This window comes from Chenopodium quinoa, unplaced genomic scaffold, assembly GCF_001683475.1.
Source record: "Chenopodium quinoa cultivar QQ74 unplaced genomic scaffold, ASM168347v1, whole genome shotgun sequence".
In the NCBI taxonomy this organism is placed as follows: Eukaryota; Viridiplantae; Streptophyta; class Magnoliopsida; order Caryophyllales; family Amaranthaceae; genus Chenopodium; species Chenopodium quinoa.
Genome location: NW_018744092.1, coordinates 2,330,667 through 2,354,638, shown reverse-complemented (window position 1 = coordinate 2,354,638; position 23,972 = coordinate 2,330,667). Strand labels below are relative to the sequence as shown.

The 23,972-nt window shown below is 33.8% G+C and overlaps 1 protein-coding gene across 2 annotated transcripts; it reads left to right on the top strand.

Annotated features, from left to right (window-relative positions):
* The first annotated feature begins 12,727 nt into the window (after positions 1 to 12,727).
* Positions 12,728 to 22,519, top strand: LOC110691825 (histidine kinase 2-like). Of its 2 annotated transcripts, XM_021868781.1 has the most exons (15): positions 12,728 to 13,345; positions 13,470 to 13,586; positions 13,961 to 14,438; positions 14,976 to 15,476; positions 15,737 to 16,012; positions 16,757 to 16,926; positions 17,007 to 17,219; positions 17,345 to 17,531; positions 17,702 to 17,753; positions 17,841 to 18,070; positions 18,169 to 18,267; positions 18,821 to 19,482; positions 19,903 to 20,400; positions 20,616 to 20,989; positions 22,036 to 22,519. In XM_021868781.1, exons 3-14 carry the CDS (start codon positions 14,088 to 14,090, stop codon positions 20,863 to 20,865), a joined length of 3,489 nt encoding a protein of 1,162 aa, XP_021724473.1. In that variant the 5' UTR covers positions 12,728 to 13,345; positions 13,470 to 13,586; positions 13,961 to 14,087; the 3' UTR covers positions 20,866 to 20,989; positions 22,036 to 22,519. The 2 variants fall into 2 exon arrangements, with proteins under 2 accessions (XP_021724473.1, XP_021724474.1); XM_021868782.1 differs by lacking the exons at positions 12,728 to 13,345; positions 13,470 to 13,586 and having other exon boundaries at positions 13,653 to 14,438.
* Positions 22,520 to 23,972: the final 1,453 nt, after the last annotated feature.

Here is a 23,972-nt window from a genome sequence, read left to right as displayed (position 1 = left end):
ATAGAATTGTGTAGGATAAAAAAGTATACATAAAAAATTTATCTTTTTATTGACAATAGATACTTATAGCAACACGCCACACATTATAATTAATATGAATATCCAATTAACAATAGAATTTTATTCATATACGAATAACCACGTGATTATAATTATAAATTTGGTCATGTATCATTAATTTTTTTTTTAAGTCTACCATTGATTTACCATTAAAGCTTTTGAATCAAGTATTCTTCATATTCGGTTGTAATATTTTTGTGTATGTTTGTGATTTTGTTAATGAAATTAAATATGTCAAAAACTAATAAATTAGGACACAACAGAAACCGTACAATATAAGGTAATCTTGAAGTGAATTCAGATAAATGTTAGCAAGGTCTTAGATATTTACAAGTTTCTCACTTAAAAAGTGTTTCAATAATTTTTATTTTCATTTTTATATGTTGATCATATTAATGTTTTTTTCAATAAACGGTAAAAGGTATTACTATTCTGCATCATCAAAAGCGTTTATTTGACCATATTTAACATTCAAACCAAAAAATTTATCCTAAAATATTTTATCAACAATCCAGGCATCTAGCATTCCAATTTTTTTTTTACCAAGTGTCGCGCCACGTAGGCGAAAAATAGATATTATTGTAACACATATGATACTAAGTAAGTGAATTTGGTTAGTTTTATTTAAGATAAAAATGTTGTATAGAGTTTTATTATCAATATACTTCTAATATTTCATATATACAAAATTAATCATAACTTTTAATAAATATCCTATAACTCAGTTTTATTTTCATCATAAAATTCGTTTTAAATAGTTCTTTAAAATAAGATCCATCTATAATATATTTAATTTATTTAAAAAAATAATAGAGAATTAGTAAAAACAAAAAATTTAAGTTCAATAAAAATAATTTCAAGTCAATAATAACATAGATATTTATTCACAAACAAAACTAAAAAAAATACACTATTATTTAATTAAATAAGCGATATGGCATCGTATGTATAAATATCCTACTTTATCAAAAGGGATTGTAGGACCGTATTTAACATTCAAGCAAAAAAGCTTATACTGAAGTTTTATCAACAATCTGGGCATCGCCCGGGCACAAAACTAGTATGTTATTAAACAAGGTAAAATACTCGCTCTTTTTTTTTTTAATTATTATTATTATTATTATTATTATTATTATTATTATATCCACTTTTACTATATTCTATTTTCTTCTCATTTTATTATCTTAGGTTCTTACCTCTTACCCTACAATATATAGTAATTCCTCCTTATTTTACTACTTGCTCCATTTCTCCATACGCAGAGTTGTAAGGTAAATAGTAGAAATTAATAAAATATAAAGAAAGTGGTATTGGTGAAAGAATAAATTAAAGTATGAAAATTGGGTGGAGAGAAAATTTAGATATTAAAGTATGATAGTTAGAGGGGGTCACTAGGAGAGAATAAATTAGTGAAATATTGTGAAAGATTCCAAAATACGGCCGTAAAAAAAATAAAAAATATAAAACATAAATGGAGCATGCAATAAATTACGAAGGGAGTACATTTTACGATTATCAACCTGAAAGTTCAATATGAATTCTATTGTGCGCTATGTGATCCACGGCCGCATAATGTTACTAGTGTATTCATTGACGTGTTTTGGGCCTTGTACAATATTTGGTCTTAAGTTGTCAATTTTATTTTAGTCAGCATTTTCTGCTTTGGTTTAGTGGTTTGCGCGGTTGCGCCAATGAGGTCAAAATTTCATACTCTTACAGCAAAGGCATGCTACTGGACATGTCTTAGTGTCGGTAGGTTGACAAGGTTGTTTCCTGTCGGACCGTGTCGTGTTTTTGTATTAAGGTTAGGAGTTGCTCTAGCGGCCGAGCGGCAAGGTATGGAGTATGGACGTATAGTATAACTCAAGGGCTTGCTCGCCCATCTTCACAAACCCCTTTCGAGTAAATGCAATTTCTAAACATGCTACAAGTCTATGATAACGATAGTTTTCGAAAGAAAGTACAATGTGTAAAGAAGGTACCATTTATGTTGCCATGTTTTGTTAAACAAGAATTACACTAAGTTTTGACCATTTATTGGGTTTTATAACTTTTCATTGTTAATTATCCATAGTACTCCCTTTGTCCCTTATTTTTTGCCTCATTTGACTTTTCACGGTCTCTAAGATGTGTCTTTAAACGAATATATCTCCATTTATATACGCGTAAAAATTATAAAAACTTGATATTAATAAAATATACTAATAGACGATTCTAACAAGATCCCACATGAATATATTATCAATTATAGACTAATGACAATTCATGGTCAAAGTTATAAAAATTTAACCCATATGTTTGCAATGGGGCAAAAAATAAGAGACGGAGGGAGTAGGTGTTAGTATGGTATGGATATGAAAGTGTATGAAGACAAAACTAAGCTATTGAGTAGTCTGTATAGAGAAATATTAGAACAATGGTAGGGGTAAAAGAACTGTAAATAGTTATTCTCTGTAACAGATAAAAGGAAGTACTTCGTATAAAGAATGTTAACTACTCCATATTAAATACACTATTAGTTTACGTAGACTATATATCTGGCTTTTATAAGTCATATACTCGTATTGTCTTGTTATGTGGATTATTCAACTTTATCAATTATTCAGTAACTTTATATAACGAGCACTCATACTTTCATGTTACAATTTTTTTGTTTTAATCCTATATTAGAAGTCACTTGTAACTAATTATAAAAATTAAAAGGAAGGAAATAATCATTACTTAGAGGACATATTGGTAGCCTCACATAAAAACTTATCCCAAATTGTGACAATCTTCATTTGGACAATAAGGGCTCACAATGAAAGTTACATCATCCAATATAATGTCTTCAAAAAAAATGAAAGGTTTTATTCCTTTCAAAAATAGCTAAACTGGGACTACTTTTTTAGATTAAGCAAGTAGGTGAGGCCCCCCCATCAATTGGTAGCTAGCGTATAAAAAATCAAGATTTCAACAATATAATTATATGCCCATTTCAGTAAACAACAAAAACATTCTTACTTGGGCTAACCTACTCTCAACGTCACAAGATCATTTGTTTCAAGTCTTGTGTTTTCTTGTAAAGATTGTACTTGTATCTTCTTTATTTTCTTTTACTCGTACTTAGGTGCCACTATGTATTTATATATGCATGCGATGGTAACTTTAGGTCGTATGAGTCATATATCTTTCATATGGTGTTTACATGTCCTAGTGTACAATAAAAATCAAGTCTGTTATCTGTTACGGAGTATTGTTATATTTATGAATTTATAATATACTTATTTTTTCGTTTTAAAATTATTTGAAATAATGTATCAAAGCATATATTCTATCTCTATAATTGAAAAATGTAAGAGGTTTAAAACTATTTATATGTTCTAAATTGATGAGTTTGTTAAATCAATGTTAATATCCGACTACCACAATCGTAACCCTAATGTGAGCATGTTGCCTAGATGACCCGACGTGATCTTAATTGGTTAGTTGAAGAATGGAATTCTCATGGAAATGGATAGAGATGACTGTTGCTAGTATACTCACATACTATTAGATAGAATATAGAAAGAGATGGGGATGCACAAGAGATTAAATAAAATTGACCAATGATATATTGAGATTAAAAGTGGTACATAAAGAACACTAGTATAGGCATGATTTGAACTTATATTATGCTTGTCAAAAAAGTGGAAGGCACAAAATTTTCATGAAGTACATTTTATTCAAGGGCTTTTACAAGCCACATATATAAGAAATGAAGTTTTCATGAAAAAGCCAAGGAGATGCATATCTTGAGAAAATATAAGATAATTTAGTTTAATGTCCTGATTAGATTACCTATCATTCCTAAAAAGTTAATATTGACATGATATAAAACTTAATAAAGTTTTAAATGATGAGTTTATAAACGAAGGGATATATTTCGGATATAGTTTCCTTAATCGTTCTTGATTAAAACTTATCTAAAAGACAAGTTGACTTAGTCCTTATTTTTTTAAAATAAGATAACTTCATATAAAATATCATTTTTCAGACAATTTATACACAAACAACTTTATTTAGACAAAATACATTTATTTTAAGCAAATTAAGTACAGTTAAGATATATTTAGACAAAGTAAGTCAAATAGAACGAAACATTAAAACGTCGAACAAAGATAAAATTTTCTACTATTCCAAAGGAACCCACAAAAGCAGTGAAAAGAATAGTTGAAAAATCACACGAACACAAGTCATTCATTCAAGCTAGCTAGGAGGAATATCAATATGGAACCAAATATATGGGATCAGCTTTTGTTCTAAAATTGGGAGGGTGTAAACTGGAAAGAATCATTCAAAAAAGGCTCCCTTTTTCCCGTATAAAAAGCACATAGTAAAATGAAAGTACTTGTATAAAATATTATCATAATAAAAAAAATGCATGGTTATGTACTTATGTATGTAGCTTTATCGGTAGTATTAATACAGTACAGTAACACATAATCAGATGCTAAAAGCATATTAATTAGTAGCACGCCGCTGAACCTTTCACAAAATTTAGAGTCACTTTTTCTTGTTTTTTGCATTAAAAGTTGCAAATTATTTTGACTCATATTATCTTCCTGACTTGCTTACTTTCTGTTACTTATTCACTAACCTTCTTAGGTTTAATTTATTCTACTAATGTAATGCATTATTACCAACTATATAGATCTTTTGCAAAAGAATGAAAATAAATAAATAATAAATAAAATGATTTTATCGAGGGAATCATTTGAGTTTTTATTCGATTAATTTTAATGTATGTGTATATTTAAAGTATATTTACAAGTTGTCTATTAGAAAATTGCGAAACCTTACAACAAATAGTATTAGGATGAAAATGAGATGAAAGAAGTATATACTTGGATACGTAATTATCACAATCATGATTCCATTTATATAACAAATAGTATGACCATGTTAGAGGATCAACGCAATTAAAAGTTTAAGCTAGTGATTAAAGTTTGGGTAATTAGTTTTATATCCTATCATATACAGTACTTTAATTTATTGTTATACTTGTATAAGATTATGTATATTTTTATTTTTTTTTTTATTTTTTTTGGTGAAGATTATGTATATTTTATAAGGAAATAACATACAAGAAGATGAACCTACCAAAAAAAAAATTACAAGAAGATGAAATTGAGACAAAGAAAATATATACTTCTTATGAAGTATATATTCCAACTCAAAATTAATTATTACAATTGCATTCATACTAGATAGAAGCACATACAATGAATTTAGCATTTTAGCCATTACTCAAATCATGGTCCGTCGGCTAAAATTTTTTAGTTATGAATAATATCTTGGTGTTGACACTCAATTTTAATTATTAATATATTTATAATTGTTTATTGATATAAATTACTTTGTACTTGTTAAAATTTATATATTATTTATTGAGATTAATATAACTTTTTATAATGAGCATGCCATGCATAATGTGAATTTTGTTTTATCCTCTAGATAGAATTATTATTAATTGAATTATTTATCTATTGCATATTTGCATCTATTTGAACAAATTATCCTAGGACAAGTAATAGTAATACAATTATACAAATGATGGTGGTGGAGGGGTCTAGCAACTTCTTAGTTCCCCTCAATTTTATTTTATTTTTTTAAAAAAAAAAAAAATTGAAGGAAAAATCTTAGTTGAAAATGTAATCATTAAAGTCTGAAATATGCTTCATTTGACTCATGAAATTCAGATATTCCTAATTTCCTAGTGATATAAACTTGAAAGTTATTCCACACACATAAAATTAAAAAGCATGGTCCCAAAAATCTCACCCACACAATCAATGCACATGAGACACAACACTTAATTAATAAGAGATTATTGTTTAATTGCCAGCCATAATGACGTATTAGTCAACTTGTTCGAGCAATTGATGGCAATGATTAGGATTATATATTAGATTTATAAATTATAATTTTCTTCAGTTATGATTTAAGTCACTATTGTACTGGATTTTCTAAAACTAATGATTTTTTTTTTTCAAAGGTTATTGTGCTTGATGATATATATTTTCATGTTTCAATCTTATGATAACGTTTTGTTGTCTTTGGTTAGTAGGAGTGCAAATAAAGTCTTTCTTATCGATCCTATGAACTATGGAGTGTTGTGCAAAAGTGTACTCCGTAATTGCTAAAAACATTGTATATGAGAGGTATTTTAGTATATGTAGATGACTTGATGTTATATACTCGTATTTATTGTTATTTGTAACACATGACCTTGTGAATTCTCTCAAGCCTTGAAATTGAAGGTTGTGGGGATTTCACACTTTTAAGCTTTTTTTCGGAAAAGAAAAAAATAAAACATATTATTTGTTTTTTTTTTTTTTTTGGTGTTTAGAGAGCCACAAGCTAAGGATCTCCTGGAACCGGGAAGGAAGTTTAACCACTTGAGCTATCCCTCACTCTCAAAAACATATTAGTTGTAATATAGAAGAATTTTTAATTATGATATATATTTAAGAAATAGATTTAAAAAACATAAGAAAACAAAATGAATATGACCATCAAATTGAATTAACATATCTAAATATTGTCATTGTGCTTGTCAAAAAGAAAAAAAAAAAAATTGTCGTTGTGATTTGAATGTGAGTAGCCATTATTGACTCATGTATACTTTACTTAATCAAACTACTTTTTTTTTTTTTTTTTTTTTTTTTTTTGTAAAATTAGGTGATATATCGTTATGAAATAATAAGTATTTTTTTAAAAAAAACATTTGAAACAAATGTGCCAAATTATTATACTTTGTTACATTAATACATTAAAAATAGAGGCAGTATCAATATTATTGTACTGCTACTAGACCCTAGAGTCAAAATGAATGGAAGAAAAGGCATATAAAATATACTTGTATAATTAATTAGAGCGGAAACATTAAAAAAATTAATTTGGTGGTTCACACATACAAATAATCTACTATCTCATATCATTGATCTCAACCAATATATAGTTGCTTTCTATCATTTAAATTAAATTTAAATAATTAGTAGCTTACTTGATTCATACTTTTACACAAATACAGCTTGATTGGTATAATTAGTTGGCTTAAACTTGAATGGTGAATAATGACAAAGTTTTAGGAGTAGTTCCTTTTGTTATCCATGCAAATTATTTTATTATCGTCCTGCCTTTTAATTAGGATTAGGATATTGCTAGTTTATTGATTCGTTTATTATTGATGTTTCTTTCATGGGGCCTCAAAATTTACATTTGAAAAAAGAAAAAAAAAATGTACTCAGTATGTGCTTTTATTTATTGGTCCTTAATAAAAAGAGCTAGCAGGATTGAAAAGATAATTCGTTATCAGATTACGGAACACCAATACCTATGAGGGGAGGAAAATCCATGTGTTTTATTTATCACTACTCGGATTAGTTATTATCTTATTTAAACTTATTAACGGAACATAATATTCCTAAACTTAAGTATGAACTAAACTACCTGCCAAATACTAAAAAATAATTTCCATTTTTATTTTATAATTGTTTTTAACATTTAAAAATTAGAAGCTGCGAAACGTTTTTACTAACAAACGCTCAAAGTAACAAAAAAAATCATTGACTGTCCCACTCTATTAGGCCAAATCCATTAAATTAAAGGCGCGAATTAATAAACTAATTCATAGGATTAGTTAAAGAGGGGCCTAATTAGGATTAATTAATAATGATAATAATAAAATGGTGCATTTTATTATCGTGGACAAAGCATAAAACCGACATATATTGTCACGGGTGCTGACATCACCTCCTACTTAAAGTCCCTAAACAAATCCATCAAGATCTTCTTTAGTCCCCCCTATTTTTCAATTTTTTACCTTTCTTTTTATACGATTAATCAATGCAAATATTGTAAAATACGAGTATACTTCGTATTTTATTTCGTGGACATAATTTTTTTTTTTTTTAAAAAAGGTAGGATAAAGGTAGAGATTAGGATTGTCTTCTCGCAAGACCATGTCCTAATCCATCAATTAAAAAGTAAAAAATAAGAAAACTTGCTATCCAAAAAATGATCAATATCCTGATGGGTCGAGGTAGAGTAACCAAGGGAAGCAACATAGTCTGCAGCCTGATTGCCTTCACGAAAAACATGACGAGACTGAAAGGCTTCAAAGGACTCCAGAATAGTCTTAACATCATCCATCAACAGTTGGAGCTTCCAAGGACAAGTAAAAGAACCCTGCAAAATATTAATATCGGTTAGATTATCACCTTCAATAAAAATATTAGAAATATTATTATCCTGAACTAGAAGAAGACCGTTACGAAGGGCTATAACTTCAACAAGGAAGGCTGGGCAATATCCTAAATTATAAGTGCGACTAGCAATATGGTTGCCAAGATGGTCACTTAGAACAACCCCTGCAGTAGCGGAGTTTTGGATAGCTAAATCATCAAAATTAAGCTTACGGTAACCTATTGGAGGGGGAGACCAAGAAATAACAGGAGGGGGAGGTAGAGAAGTTGGAGGTTACAGGGAACTCGGAGAATGATAAATATCATCTAGAAAAGAACGAGAGAGCCATTCTTGGTAAAGGGAGAAAGCACGAGAAAACATTGAACAAAAATTAGCAGCAGAATTCTTAAAACTAACTACATTACGATGTTTCCAAAGACTCCAGGATGGCAAATTTAGGGAGAAGACGAGGAGAACTAGATTTAAACAAGTGGAAGAAGGTAGATCCGAGAGTTGAGTGGAAGAAGGCAAAGGGCCGAGCCAATTACGAACAGAAGGAGAGGACCAAAGATCAGAAAGGAAGGGGCAAAGTAGAAATAAATGTTGTTGAGATTCGACATGGGAATTACAAAAAACACAATGAGTAGGAACATCAATATGACGAGAGGCTAAAGTTTGACGGGTGGAGAGGCTATTCAAAAGAAGTTGCCACAAAAATATTTTAATTTTAGGCGATATATCTAAATCCCAAATCCAGTAGAACTCCCATTTAGAGGAGGAAGGAGAATGAGAGTGGGCCAACCATGTTGCCGATTTAACAGTAAAAAGCCCATCTTTGGACAAACCTCAAATAGGAGCATCCGGGACCGGATAAATAGGCTGAGGGATTCCACAAATACGCTAGACTAAGTCATTAGGAAGGTGCAATAGAAGAAGGGAAACATTCCAAGTATTTTCAAGGGTGATAAACATATCCACCGTAACCAATATTAGGAATTTGATTAGGGTCTAAATTTAAAAGAACAATAATATTGGTGTTAGCGCACCAAATATCAACCCAAAACAGCATAAAAGAGTCGTTGCCGATTTTCCAACGGAGACCTTTAATTAATAAGGGGCGCATTTGGAGAAGTTTCTTCCAAATCCAAGAATCCTTAGAATGGGGACGGTATGTCAAAAAATGGGAGTGTTGCAGACATTTAGCAGTAACAGATTGAACCCACAAATTTGAAGGTTCAGACATTACTTTCTAACCCAACTTAGCTAAGAAAGCAAAATTTATAGCTTCAGATTTACGCAAACTAAGACCCCCTTGGCTTTTGGGTTTACAAATAGTATCCCAAGCAAACAAAGGGAGACCTTTAATTTTTTGGCCGGGGATTATTTCCAAAAATAATCACAATTAATCTTGTCTAAATAGTCAGTCACAGAAGTCGATAATCGGGTTGTAGTCATAGCATAGGAAGGAATAGCTTCCAATTGGTTTTGAATTATAACAACTTTACCTGCCTTAGAGACCAAATTAGACCTTGTTAACGGACGACATTTGGTGTAAATAAATTAGGGTCAAACTCTATTATGGAACATTATAGGGATAATTATTAAGATGTGCCAATTGATTTGAAAATTAAAATAATCATGATAAAAAAAGATAATATGTATAGTTTCATCTGACATTCCTCGATTTTTTTGAGGGATGGAGCAAGCACAGCTCTCGCAAGCAATGTAGGGGGGCTATTCTCCTGTGGAATATGTGAAAAAGACGTAACGAGAAGATTTTTCAGGGGTCCGACACTTTTCACCCTGTTCTTGTGGACAGGGTTCAAAGACTTGCAAGTGAATGCATTTCGGTCTCAGAGAAGATTTACGGTGTGGTTAGAGCAAAGCATAAGAGCAGCCCCAAGACTTGACAAGCTCCTCCAGAGGGAGCCATAAAACTTAACTGTGATGCGTCTCTTTGTGATGATGGTTGGGTGGGGCTAGGTGTGGTAGCGCGAAACAGCTATGGCGAGGTTTTATTTGCTGCTTGTAGACGCTCCACAGCATATTGGACTCCAATTATAGCTGAATGCAAGGCGATGGTGATGGCTACTAGACTTACGAAGTGTTATGGGCTCAAGGATGTAGTGATTGAATCCGATTGCCAGGTTTTGGTTGGAAGGCTATGTAAAGGCTCTATATTTCTCACTGATCTTGATGGTTTACTGGAGGAAGTGCTTATTTTTTGTAATTCTTTTAACTCTATCTCTTGGTGTCATGTTAAACGGGAGGGTAATAGTGTAGCTCATTATTTAGCCCGTATTATGCCTTTTGGTTGTGAGCAGGTATGTGAGAACCACAGTCCTTGTGAGGTCTCCCTTGGATAAATTATTAATATAAGGCACGCCATTCGTTTTTCTCAAAAAAAAAAAAAAAATATGTATAGTTTCATATGGAGTATTTCACTTGTGGTGAATGGTGATTATATTAAAATGGATAGAATACATAACATCAAATATGTAGACACTTCAATAAGTCTTGTGTAAGACGGGCTTTCTTACATTAATTTCACTATAAGACGGTAGATTTAAGGGTAACTTTAACAATATTTATGGTAATTTTAATCCCTTTAAGGATAAATTTTAATTTGTTATAAGTTTGATATTTATTTTAATGTATAATTTCTAAGATCGTTTTATATACTCTATTACGTCCCCTCACATGAGAGCCCACTAGGCTTGAAATGTGGATGTAACATAGGCCCCACTATACCTAGCATTTAATATTCCACTTTAAAAGGAGGGGTGAATGAGATTCAAACCTGTGACTTTTGTGTCACGTTAGCTATGATACCATATTAAAGGACCATTTCAACCAAAAGCTTAAGTTGATGGTTGAAACCTATGATTGTTTTATATACTCTATCAATACATGGTATAAATGCTAATATGATTAATTTAATACATTATAAGTGTTTTTTAAGAGTAAAATTTATTTCAGAAAAATGACAAGTTTTGTAGTATATAATGGTAATTTTAAATACTTATAGGATAACTTTAACCTGTCTTACAATAAGTTAATAAAAATCCTCCTTAATCTAGAATTGGTGGTAGACACTTTATTGATACCACAAGTCAATGACGGTAGTTTTCTACCGTATACTCTGTATAATCTTAATTTAATACGAATGTTATATATCAGACATTGTTTCTGGACAGGTTAGGTTAGAATCGATGTGGGTCAAAAGAATGTCTAATTATAAAACGGTCATCTTATGAAGGGTCTTTTTTTTTTAACCAACAAAGTGTTGGGCCTATTGGCCCACTTGGTAAGACTCTTACCTCAGATCCTAAAGGTTTGGGATTCAAATCTTATCAAGTGAGGGTACTTGGGGGGTAGGGGGTAGAGATTTCCTTACCCTCCCCTCTACTCCCAAGTATTCGATAAAATATAGGAAAAATTGGTAAAAATAATCCCAACTTTCACGTATCCGCTTTAAATAATCTCAACTTTGGATTATTATTAAATAATCCCAACTTTGGGGTGTATTCACTTTCTTGGTCCCTAACCTGTTATAATAGGTTAAGGTGATACGTATCACCACGTGATTGGTTGGAATTTTTTTTAAAAAAAAAAACTTACAAAAATTGAAAAAAAAGAAAAACTAAAAAACAAAAAAAAAATAAAAAAAAATTGCCCAGCTTCCCCACCCACAAACCACCTTCCCCACAACAACTGCGGCGGCCAGAACCACCTTCCACACCCACGCGCTAGCCAAAACCTCCTCCCCCGCGTCTTTAGCTCCTTTTCCCCCAAAACCACCAATCCCATAGCCCAAAACCTCCGAAATCCCACCCACGATCACCCAAAATCCCTAAATCACCTCCTCCATCGCATAAAAACCCCCAGCTAGGGGTGTCCATAATTCGGATAAAAACCGAAATCCAATCCAATCCAAACCGAATTATCAATTCGGATCGGATCGGATTGAGATTTTTTGGAAATTCGGATTTTCGGATTGGATCGGATTGACCCTAATTGGATCCAATCCAAACCAAAAACCGAATTGTAAAATTAAGCTTGTATATTTTGTATATTTTGAAGTTTAGCTCAAATATATAATACTACATAAAATAAATTAGAGAGACTTTGTATTAATTAATTAATGACTTAACGTTTAACTGTGTATTTTAATCATGATTTTGAAGACTTTTATTTATAGTAAAGCTTTATTTTTATAATTGTATTAGGCGCTAAAAAAATAATGTATTATAATTCGGATTTTCGGATCGGATCCAAACAACCGAATTTTTATTCGGATTGGATCAAGAGAGAAATTCGGATCGGATCGGATTGGAAAATTGAAAACCGAATTATATTTCGGATTGGATCGGATTTGGACTAAATCCAAACCGAAAACCGAACGGACACCCCTACCCTCAGCCGCCCCTCCCCTACTATTTAGGGTTCCGATGGTGGGGGAGGGGCAGCTGGGGGTTTTTATATGGTGGTAAAGGTAGCTTAGGAATTTCAGCCGGGTTTAGGGCTGCGGGATTGGTTGTTTGAGGGAAAGGGACACCGGTAAAGCGACGCCGGCGTGGGGGAGGGGGTCTGGGCACAACAGGCTGAGGCCGGGGACTTGGGCTGGGCCGGTGGCAAGCCCGACCCCGGTGGTTGCGTGGTTGTCGTGGGTTGGGGGCTTGGGGTTGGGTTTTTAGTTTTTATATTTTTTTTTAATTTTTTAATAAATTTTTAACCATTACCACGATGACAGAATATATTTTTTTCAAAATGTTAAAATCATGCATCAGTATGTTCCTAATATTCCCAAAAAAACACAAACAAAAAATTCGGACAACATTCATCATTTTATAATTTTTAATTATTTTACGCTCAAAACAAAATACCCGCTCTTGTATAATTATGGTTATTTTGATTAAAATAATATTTCACCTTCTTCTAACTGACACATTTTCTCTCTCCTCTCAATTTCTCTGTTTATCAGTAAAACCACCTGCACCTGCTTCACAAAAACAAACACTGGAAGAAGAAGAGGTTGCAGCAGCAGTCTCTTTCATCACTCTTATAAAGCAAAAGGGTACCAAATTATATTATTTTTTATTATATAATTTCCTCATTTTTTTTTCCTTTTTTCTTTTCAACAGTTAAAATTTTAATTGTGGGTAATTTGATTCTGAAATCTTTGAGTTGATTTGGTATAGGTATAGCTTTTCCCCACTTTGAATGATTGAGATAATAATGTGCCCCAATCTTCTCAGCAAATGCTCTCCACCAAGTTGAAGAACAGAACAGAGGAGAGAGAAAAATCATTCAAATAGGTAAAAATAAAGCATGAAAACTCCCTTAACTTTTCCTTTTCTTTTCTTTAATTTTGTTAATTATATGATTGTTTCCAGTTGCCAGTTAGGTTTTTTGTGATGAATTTGAAGTGGGTCTTATCCAAATTGAAGTGGGTTTGTTTTATAATTGAAATATCCTATGCTCAACTAATTATTACTGACAGAAAGAGGAGAGAGAAAGTGAGAGGTAGAGTGAGAATGTACTGTGGAAGAAGAAAGTAAAGTTAATTTTGATGGGTTTGTTAGATTTGTATGAAGGCAAATGAATTGGATTTTTTATTCTTCATTTTTTAATTTTTATTTTGTGGAATAATTTTTGGTATGATCTTCATGTGTTTGATTGAATGCTTCAGGAAGCTGTACTGCTGCACATTAAACAAGAACAGATCTCGGGTTTCGAGTTTCGGGTTTCGGCGCCATTGAAATTTCATCTACTTGGTGAATAATCTGTTTGTTGTGTTGAAGTTTGCAAGTTGGTTTATGCTCAATAATTGGAGTAATACTCAAATTAGCAAGAAATTTGCTGAATACATGTCATTGAATAACAACCATTCTGGTTCAAATGGAAAATATGCTTCCAACTTCAAGATGAAAAAGGCTGCTAAGGATCAAATGAATGGATCTTGTGGTAGTGTTGGGAAGTGGAATGGGAAGATTGCAATGTTGCTTCATGTGATTGTTGCTGTTGGATTAAGTTGGTTCTTGTATGGGTTGATTGGCTGGTTTTCGAAATCTCAAAATAAGTCTTTGTTCCTTGGTGATTTCAAGAATCTTGTGTTTAACGAACCTTTCGATTTCGGCCGCCACCAGCTTCATCTATTTTCTAATCAGGTAAATTTTATTTGGTAGTTCTTGAATTAATTTAATGTTTTGTTTGTGTTGCTTGAAATTTGGCTGCTCTTGAACTAATAATAAATAATAATGTTTAGTTTGTTGGTAATTTTGTGGTAAATAAACGGATTAGGAAAAGTAATATAATTAAACCCCTAGATAAAATGTTCCTCTCTATGCCATTTGATTTTTGAGTTGGCTTACAATGCTCTTAAAGAAATTTGAGAGGTGGAGATTGCTTGGATGCCTGTTATTCTGTAATCTTGATGGTTTTGAATCTTCTTTAATTGTTGTTGAGAATACATGCGTTTTTTTAGCATATATGTCATTTGAGAGTGTGTCATCAGATGGTTTATAAAGTTTTTCAGGTTTGTTTTTAAGATTAGAAATGATGCCAGTCTAATGCAATTAAAAATATATATTAATTGAATTTTATCGTTATCCTTGCCTTTGTATTAAGTAAATTGTATGTTCATAAGATAAGAAATTATACCAGTGTCGTTTGCAGATTGGACTTATACTATTCTTTTTCCACAGGGAACTTCTGTGCAAGCTAATGGCAACGCAGAAGATGCCTGCAGGTCTAATTGTTTTTGGTCAACAAAGACTTGTTGGTGGGTGCTTTTTGGGTTGATGGTGATGAGTTTGAGGATCTCTTGTTTTTGTTCTAGCATATGGAGGAAGCAGCAGTATTCCCTGGCACCGCGATTGAATTCCCAGCCACAGCAGCTGCAGCAGCAGCAACTTATGCAGCATAAGCTTCCATTGCAAATCCATAGTACAGCCAAAACCACTACAAAGTGGCAAAAGAAGCTCTTGTTTCTGTTTGTTGTTGGTATGATGGTTGTATCCATCTGTATATTCTACCATTTTTACCAAGACACTGTTTTCAGAAGAAGAGAAACTTTAGCTAATATGTGCGATGAGCGAGCCAGAATGCTGCAAGATCAGTTTAATGTTGGCATGAATCATGTGCACGCCTTAGCTGTCCTGGTTTCTACATTTCACCATGGAAAAAATCCTTCTGCTATGGATCAGGTAATTTCGTAATTGTTTAAGCTAATGAAAAATTATGCATGATGAAAATGGTGAGTATATCAGCATGCCAACATGGACTAAAAAAACATCTGGGAAATACACAAACAGATCTTTAGCTCTCTTTAAATGTATATCCACCTATAGTTAGCAACATAGTTTGTCATATTGGCGAATTGCCCCTGCAATAATGTTGCAAGAGCCTTTTTCCTTCTGGAGATGATTGCTAAGTAGGTATCTTTTTCATGCTGTTGGTTCTGCAGAAAACATTTGAAGAATATACTGACAGAACTGCTTTTGAGAGGCCACTCACCAGTGGTGTTGCCTATGCATTGAAAGTTACTCACTCTGAGAGGGAGAAATTTGAAAAGCGTCAGGGATGGACTATAAAGAAGATGGAACACGGGGATCAGACTCTTGTACAAGATTTTGATCCTGCAAAGATGGACCCTGCACCCATTCAAGATGAATATGCACCTGTTATATTCTGTCAAAGAACAGTAGCTCATATTGTCTCTATAGACATGATGTCTGGAAAGGTATGTTCTTCAATTATTGAGGGTTCTTTGTTTATAAGGTAACATGTTTGATGAATTTCTATCTCTATTAATGTCACTCCCGGCAGTCTAGTGATGTGTATTGTGAAATCTGTAAATGTAATTAAATGAGAGTCAAGTTAGAAATTCCTGTTCTAAATTCTATTTGTGATGAGCAACTTTGCTGGAGTTAAATATATTTTTGAGGAATCTAACCTGAGTCTCCTTTTGATTATGTATGGATATTTATCTGTAATTAATTGACTCTCTCTTTAATTATGTATGGATACATATCTGTAATCAACTTTTTTCCAATTCAGTTCATCGTATATATGTTGGAAACGTCTGGAAGCTTATCGTTTCCATTTTTCACACTTGGCTCAAGCTTTTCTTTCCTGAAACCTTTCATTTATCAGAATTGAATCTATCTGAGCTTATTGGATTTGATATGAAGCTATTCTTATTCTAGTTAATATATTATCTGAGCTTATTTGAACCATCAGTCCATATTAAACTATCAGACATGAATTATTGTAAGTTTTAAAGAATAGGGCCTACAATCAGTCTGGCACTTAAATCCCCTGACTGAAATGATCAGGATTTGAAGTGTCTGTATCTCTCATTAGCAGTTAAAAACTTAAAACAGAATGGGGATTCTTTAATGACATCTATTATCTACATATGATATAATTGTAGTTTCTACTTCAGCCACTACAAATAAATTAAGGTAAATTTTTATATATGCAGGAAGACCGTGACAATATTTTGCGAGCCAGGGCAACTGGAAAGGGTGTCTTGACTTCTCCATTTAAGCTACTTAAATCTAATCACCTGGGAGTAGTACTTACTTTTGCTGTCTATGACCATGAGCTTCCACCAGATGCCACTCCAGAGCAACGCATAACAGCAACTATGGGGTAATAAGTTTTTCCTTTGAACCTTGTTGCCTCTTTTACTTTGAACTATATATAATAACACAATGGTTTCACCATTGTAGGTATCTTGGTGCATCTTATGATCTGCGCTCACTAGTGGAGAAGATTCTTCAGCAACTTGCTGGCAAACAAACAATTGTTGTGAATGTCTATGATACAACGAATAAATCAGCAAAAATTAACATGTATGGAACTGATGTTGTAGACACAGGTTTTTTGCACAATAGCAGTCTTGATTTTGGGGATCCAACTCGAAAGCATGAGATGCATTGCAGGTAGTGTACACATGACAACTAAATTTCATGTCATTAATCAAACTGAGAAATTAAGAAGAATACTTCATTTTTATTGTAGATGTGCTAACCAGAGCAGGGTGAACTTTTCCTTTTTCTTTTCGTAGGTTCAAAAACAGGCCACCTCCGCCTTGGACGGCAATATTGTCAGCAGGTGGAGTCCTGACAATTTCGTTGCTCCTAAGTCATATTCTTCATGCAGCCATTAATAGAATTGTCAGAGTAGAGGAAGACTGCCAAAAAATGACGGTGCTAAAAGCTCGTGCTGAAGCTGCTGACGTTGCAAAATCTCAGGTGGGTTTAATTCAAGCTTGAATTGATGTTAGCTTTAAAAGCTTAGCAGTTGTAATTTTTGTTATTTTGAGTTTTATTTAATATTTTATTTTATATATTTTTAGTGCATTCTTACATGGTTTTTGGTTGCATCATTAGTGTCTTCAATTCATTTCTCTGTCTTTGTGCAGTTCCTTGCTACTGTGTCCCATGAAATAAGAACGCCCATGAACGGTGTTTTAGGTAAGAAGGAATTTGACATAGAGTATATTCTGTATTTGATTAGCTTTTGCTATCTATGTTGGATCTGAATTTTGGCCTTTGTTTTAGGTATGCTGCAAATGCTGATGGATACTGATCTGGATGCTGATCAACTTGATTATGCCCAGACAGCTCATGCCAGCGGAAAGGATCTCATTTCCATTATTAATGAGGTTCTTGATCAGGCCAAGATAGAATCAGGCCGGCTTGAGCTTGAGGCAGTGCCCTTTGATTTGCGTAATATCCTAGACAATGTCGTTTCTCTATTCTCGGGAAAGTCTCGGGAAAAAGAAATTGAAGTATGATCAATTACTAAATCATGTAGAAGTTAATTTTTTATCCAAATTTGTGAGTGTAATTGAGTCCTAATTTTTATTTCCTTATTCATCGTCGGCAGTTGGCTATATATGTATCCAATAAGGTACCTGAGATTCTGGTTGGAGACCCTGGGCGATTCCGGCAGATAATAACAAATCTTGTTGGTAATTCAGTAAAGGTTAGTTTGCTAGCCTTATAAATGATTCTTTGCCTCCTTTCTTGTTTGTTCTTCATAATAGTGTAGTTAGGTGTGGAGCTGTGGTCTTGGTCTGTCCTTGTCAAATTCGAGGGCTAAATTTGGCCTGGTTGTGTGATAACCAATAGGTTCTTACAGATAATTTCTTTTCATTGGAAGTATATGCCTGTTAAAAAATTATTCATTCTGTGAAGATCTCCACAATTTTGAAATTTGTAACTTATTTTTGTGTGGTGTATGTATACAAAAGCCTGATTTTTTTGGGTGAATATTTAATTTCTTAATACACTTACTCTACAAACCTTTTGCATAGTATAGCCGAGTGAGATTAATATGCACTTTGATCATCCTTGTATCTTTGTGAACATGTGAAGTATGTAGAGCATCTGAGCATGCTCGATTCTTGTCTACTCCTTCAATGTGACCATTTGAACAATAGGCAGAAAGAAGATGCTTAAAACTTTCGATGTGAAATGCATAAATCAATGTGATTCATTCAAAGATGGATCTGACAAACATTTTCTTCTGCCTGCAGTTTACAAATGCTAAGGGACATATTTTTGTTTCCGTACATTTGGCTGATGAAGTGAGGGCACCATCTGATATGATGGATGATGTGCTTCGACAAGGACTAAATTCATTGAAAGATGGATCTGAAAGAAATACTCTAAGCGGTTATCCTATTGTTGATAGATGGAAAAGTTGGACAAACTTTAAACAGTTGGGTGGTAAAGAAAGCACTGAGACATCTGAGCTTATCAAACTAATAGTGACAGTGGAGGACACAGGAGAAGGGATTCCTCAAGAGGCACAGAGCCGCATATTTACTCCATTTATGCAGGCTGACAGCTCCACTTCGAGGCACTACGGAGGAACTGGAATAGGATTGAGTATAAGCAAATGCTTGGTAGACCTTATGGGAGGGGAAATTGGGTTTGTGAGTGAGCGTGATGTTGGAAGTACCTTTTCTTTTACAGCAGTTCTTAAGAGAGGAGAGCTTGACTCCCTAGACCCAAAATGGCACACCCATGAAACATCTATTTCGGAATTGAAGGGGTTGAGAGCTTTGGTAATTGATAAAAGAAGCATTCGAGCTGAGGTCACACGGTATCATCTTCAGAGACTGGGGATATCTGTTGACACAGTTTCCAGTCTTCAGTCCGCTTTCTCATTTGTTTCTGACTTTCCAAATACAAGGTAGAACTTCATTCTTTACCCCCTTTAGAAATGGTTGTTTGTGGTAATTGTGTTGATAAGATTTGTATTTGCATGTGTGTGAGTGAGGTTACTGATTAACTCTCGTAGTAGTTAGGATACAGCTTTGATTTTAACCTTCCGCCCTTCCCCCTTTAGATAAAAAAGAAAAAAAAATGCCTAAACTTTCTTCTAGGATCCTGTATGTGATATTTCTATTATTGTTTCTAGATTCAACACAGAATTAAGCAAATTACATACATTTTTGGTTTATTGACAATCTCCTTGTGTTTCAATGCTAAAGTTTGCATTTGAGATGAAGCTTGACTTTGCATGTAGACATGTACAAAGTATTTGGTTTCAGAACTCTGAATCTCTACTTGGAAAATTGGCCTTTGCTGATGCATGATATTTTTCATGCAGTGCTTTAGCGCCACTAGCCATGATCCTCATTGACAGAGAGGTATGGGAAAAGGAGCCTGTTATCGAGATCCGTCATCTACTTGAAAATGCAGTGTCAAAAGGCTCTATTGATAGAATGCCCAAGATATTTTTGTTGGCCACTTCCATGACTCCGTCTGAGCGCAGTGAATTTAAATCCTCTCATTTAGTTGACAGTATAATCACGAAGCCTCTGAGGTTGAGTGTTTTAACTGGCTGCTTTCATGAAGCCTTTGGCAATGGGAGAAAAAGGCAGTCAAATAGAGTCAAACCTGCCAGTCTTGGAAGTTTACTCAAAGGAAAACTAATCCTGGTGGTTGATGATAATGCTGTTAACCGTAAAGTGGCAGAAGGGGCACTAAAAAAATATGGAGCGGTTGTGACCTGTGTTGACAGTGGGAAGGCTGCTGTGATGAAGCTTGAGCCACCCCATAACTTTGATGCTTGCTTTATGGATCTCCAAATGCCTGAGATGGATGGGTAATGCTACTTTTTCCCTGCAATTCTTGGTCTATGCAAATAGATTTACTTATTCTTAATATGTTAAATATGAAGCAAAAGAGCCTGGGTGGTGGGCATATATATCTGTGCTATTATTCCACAGTTGCTGCACTTCCTGTTTGACTGGTTAAAGATATGAGGTAACTGGTCTCATCTGAAAAGTATTTGTCTTCTTTCCTGTCCTGTCTCTCCAGGTTTGAAGCTACTCGACTAATTCGTCTGAAGGAAACTGAGTTCAATGAGAAACTTAAATCCGGGGAGGTTTCAGTGGATTCATTTCCTAATATGACTCCTTGGCACACTCCAATATTGGCGATGACAGCAGATGTAATTCAAGCTACCAATGAAGAATGCATTAAGTGCGGCATGGATGGTTACGTGTCAAAGCCATTTGAAGAAGAGCAGCTGTATTCAGCCGTAGCTTGCTTCTTTGAGTCCAGATGACTATTTCTTATGTCCTTGAAGTGGTTAAGATGCATTTTGGAGTCTAATCAAGAGTGTCCTTGTTCATTTTCCCTGCAAACTAGCTGTGAAGCTGAGTGTACTCCTGCATTTCCCAAGGCAGAAGGTACTAATTATCTTCCTGATGCTATTTCTACCAAGATTCCATAAGGTGGCTCTAGCTGTTTTATAGCTAACCTGTGGTCTCTAAGTTTATTGCACATCTTCTCTCGTACCACCATTTTCTTGTTCTGCTTCTTACTCTTTGTAGCCACATTAGGAATGGAGTAAATTAGTGGGCTGAGTTCCCTAGTTGTAGGGTGGAGAGAAATTATGGGTTGGTAAGGGTTAATAGAAGTGTAAGTATTAGCAGAAGGGCATTATGGAGGAAAATTAAAAATAAAAAGGAACAAAGTGAAAGTTGGAAGGAGAAATAGGGACACCCAAAATCGAAAATAGGAAAGGACATGAACAAATGATGGAGCATGACACTTTCTAAATTTATTAAGTTAAAAATTGAACTTTCTAATATTACCTTTTACGTAGTATACCTTAAGAACGAACTCATGGGTTGGTAAGGGTTAATAAAAGTGTAAGTATTAGCAGAAGGGCATTATAGAGAAAAAAAAAATTAAAAAGGAACAAAGTGAAAGTAGGAAGGAGAAAAGGGATACCCAAAATCAAAATAGGAAGGGACATGAACAATTGATGGAGCATGATACTTTCTAAATTTAGTAAGTGAAAAATTGAACTTTCTAATATTACCTTTTACGTAGTATACCTTAAGAACGAATTCCTAACAAAGATCATATTGATGATTTGGTGTGATGGAGAAGTCTAAATCTAAGTGAAAGATATGTTATTGGTAACTTTTTCATCAAAAGTGACATCCAATCAAATGTAGCACGTAGTATAAATCTTGGGAGGAGTTGGGAAGAAGGGGTAATGTATGTGACTACTTTTTTTCTTATAATTATTTGTATTGATTAGTGTAAAAACGTTTCCTCAAATTCTCAGTTGGTTTTTATTCTGTTTATCAAACAACAAATCCTATACTTCATACGAATTCGTCATTGTTTATAAATATAATCAAAGAGGAGAAAAGACTTCCGTACAAACTTCAAGCGTCTTCATTATTTCCTTGCTCTCATTTGTGCTTTTACTTCTGTTCAGTTGCTTTTGCTGACAAGGATACAGGCTCACGGCATTTATGGGGAAGTAAATCTACTGGTTCAAGGGGTTCAACCTTGTAAACACATAGCGGCATGCTGATCATAATAGGGAACTTGTGAGATGCTTCTGTATATATTTTCTGATTGCTAGTAGGTGCTGAATTCAGCATGTCTCATATAGTACGTACATTCAAACAATCCTGGATACGTGGATAACGTGTCTTGTAATCTTTAGTGTTGTACTATCGGAGTTGCATGTATAGCTATTGAGTCGTAGGACAACTTTGGGGGATAGAGTAGGTATAGTCGTTACGTAGGAATTCTTAGGTCTAAAACATAGGAACATCTTCATCGTGTTAAAATTTGTTCAGGCTGTCTTGGATAGTCCAAGTTTGATGCTAACTCTCACTGGATTACATTTTCGAGACTGCTTTCGAAGCATTTGTTGTAACGTCGAATGTAAGTATTCATCTTGTGTTTTCCATTTGTGTGGTGCCTTGCTGCTTGACTAGTAGTTGCAATTCCGAATACAAAATGATGGCATGTGGCAGGCAGGAATATCAAAGATGTGATATGGTCATGTGAATAGTATTACGGAGCAAGTGTTTTTCCTTTCACTCTAGCTCATATAACCATGTGCTGATGATGTGCATATCGCATATCAAGTGGTTATATACTTCATAAATTATTTAGTTTTCAATTATGAGCTTATGACCCATTTCCTGGCAATTTCATAGATGTTTGGATAGTGGGATTTGGGGGGAAAGGGAAAGGGTAAGGGAAAGGGAGGGATGCAATTTTCTTTGTTTGGGTAGTAATTTATGGAGGGGAAGGAAATGGAAGGAAAGGATTTGGGGGGAAAATATTTCAACAATTGCTTAAGAATAAAATCTTTCCAAATTTGAAAAGATTTGGAAGGAAAATACATTATACAAAACAGAATTAAAAGGAAAATAAGTTATACAAACTGAATTTTTTTAAAAAGACAACTTTACCCTTTTTTATTAAAAAAAATCCCAATTTTTCTCTCTCCTCAAATTGGGGGAAATTGGAAATCTAGAATTCTACGCATCTTTCCCCCAATTTCCTAACCCTTTCTACCACTACCAATTCACCATTGTTATTGTCGTCGTAATCAATGGCTTCCAGTTTTCGAGCAAACTCTTTCTCCGCCTCTTTCGCCGGGCTCTTTGATTCCCATTCAATTTTTGTTCCAAAGTCGAACACTTTGTTTGGATTGAAGGAATTGGAGGGTAAAGAAGGGAAGGGAAACGGAGGGATGGATTATCTTTCATTTAGATAACAAAAAAGGAAGGAAGGGAATTGGAGGGGAGAGAAATGGAAGAATTAAATTGTAAGAAATTAATCTCTCCAACAATGGAGAGATTTGGAACTCATCTTTCTTCCCTCCCCTTCCTTTCTCTTCCCTCATCCTCACCTCCCTCCCCTTCTTTTCTTTCCCATTTCTTTATCCAAACACACCGGAATTTTGCTAGAATTTACGAACTGCGTAATTCGTCATGATTGAACTGGAGATGTAGGAATCATGTGCCGATCAAGGAAGATAATTAGGAAGAAGAAGAAAATCAAGGGTTAAGGTTTTTGGTTTGATTGTGAATTGAAATTTGGTTGTTGAATGTAATGAAGGAGCACGATGTTGATGGCGGTTGTTTTCCTTCCCACCCCTTTCTTTTCTCCTTTTTCCAAACAAGGGAGTTGAATTTCTTCCTCCCTCCCTTCCCCTTCTCTTCCCTCCCCTCCCTACCCCTTTCCCTCCACTTTCTTCCTAAATCTGTATCCAAACGAGCTTAATGAAATGATTTGGTAATCTATAATTACAATATCTCGAATTGAAACGCTCGACATCTATGTTATAAATATACATACTAACACAACCCTAAATTTACCTCTACTGGCATTGACTTCATATTATTATAA

Bases quoted from the DNA above. Each gene is read 5' to 3' on its own strand.
- LOC110691825 (XM_021868781.1), top strand. From the start codon at position 14,088: ATGCTCAATAATTGGAGTAATACTCAAATTAGCAAGAAATTTGCTGAA. The intron at 17,754-17,840 runs GTAAGAAGGAAT...CCTTTGTTTTAG, and splicing joins GCCCATGAACGGTGTTTTAG to GTATGCTGCAAATGCTGATG. The intron at 18,071-18,168 runs GTATGATCAATT...CATCGTCGGCAG, and splicing joins CTCGGGAAAAAGAAATTGAA to TTGGCTATATATGTATCCAA.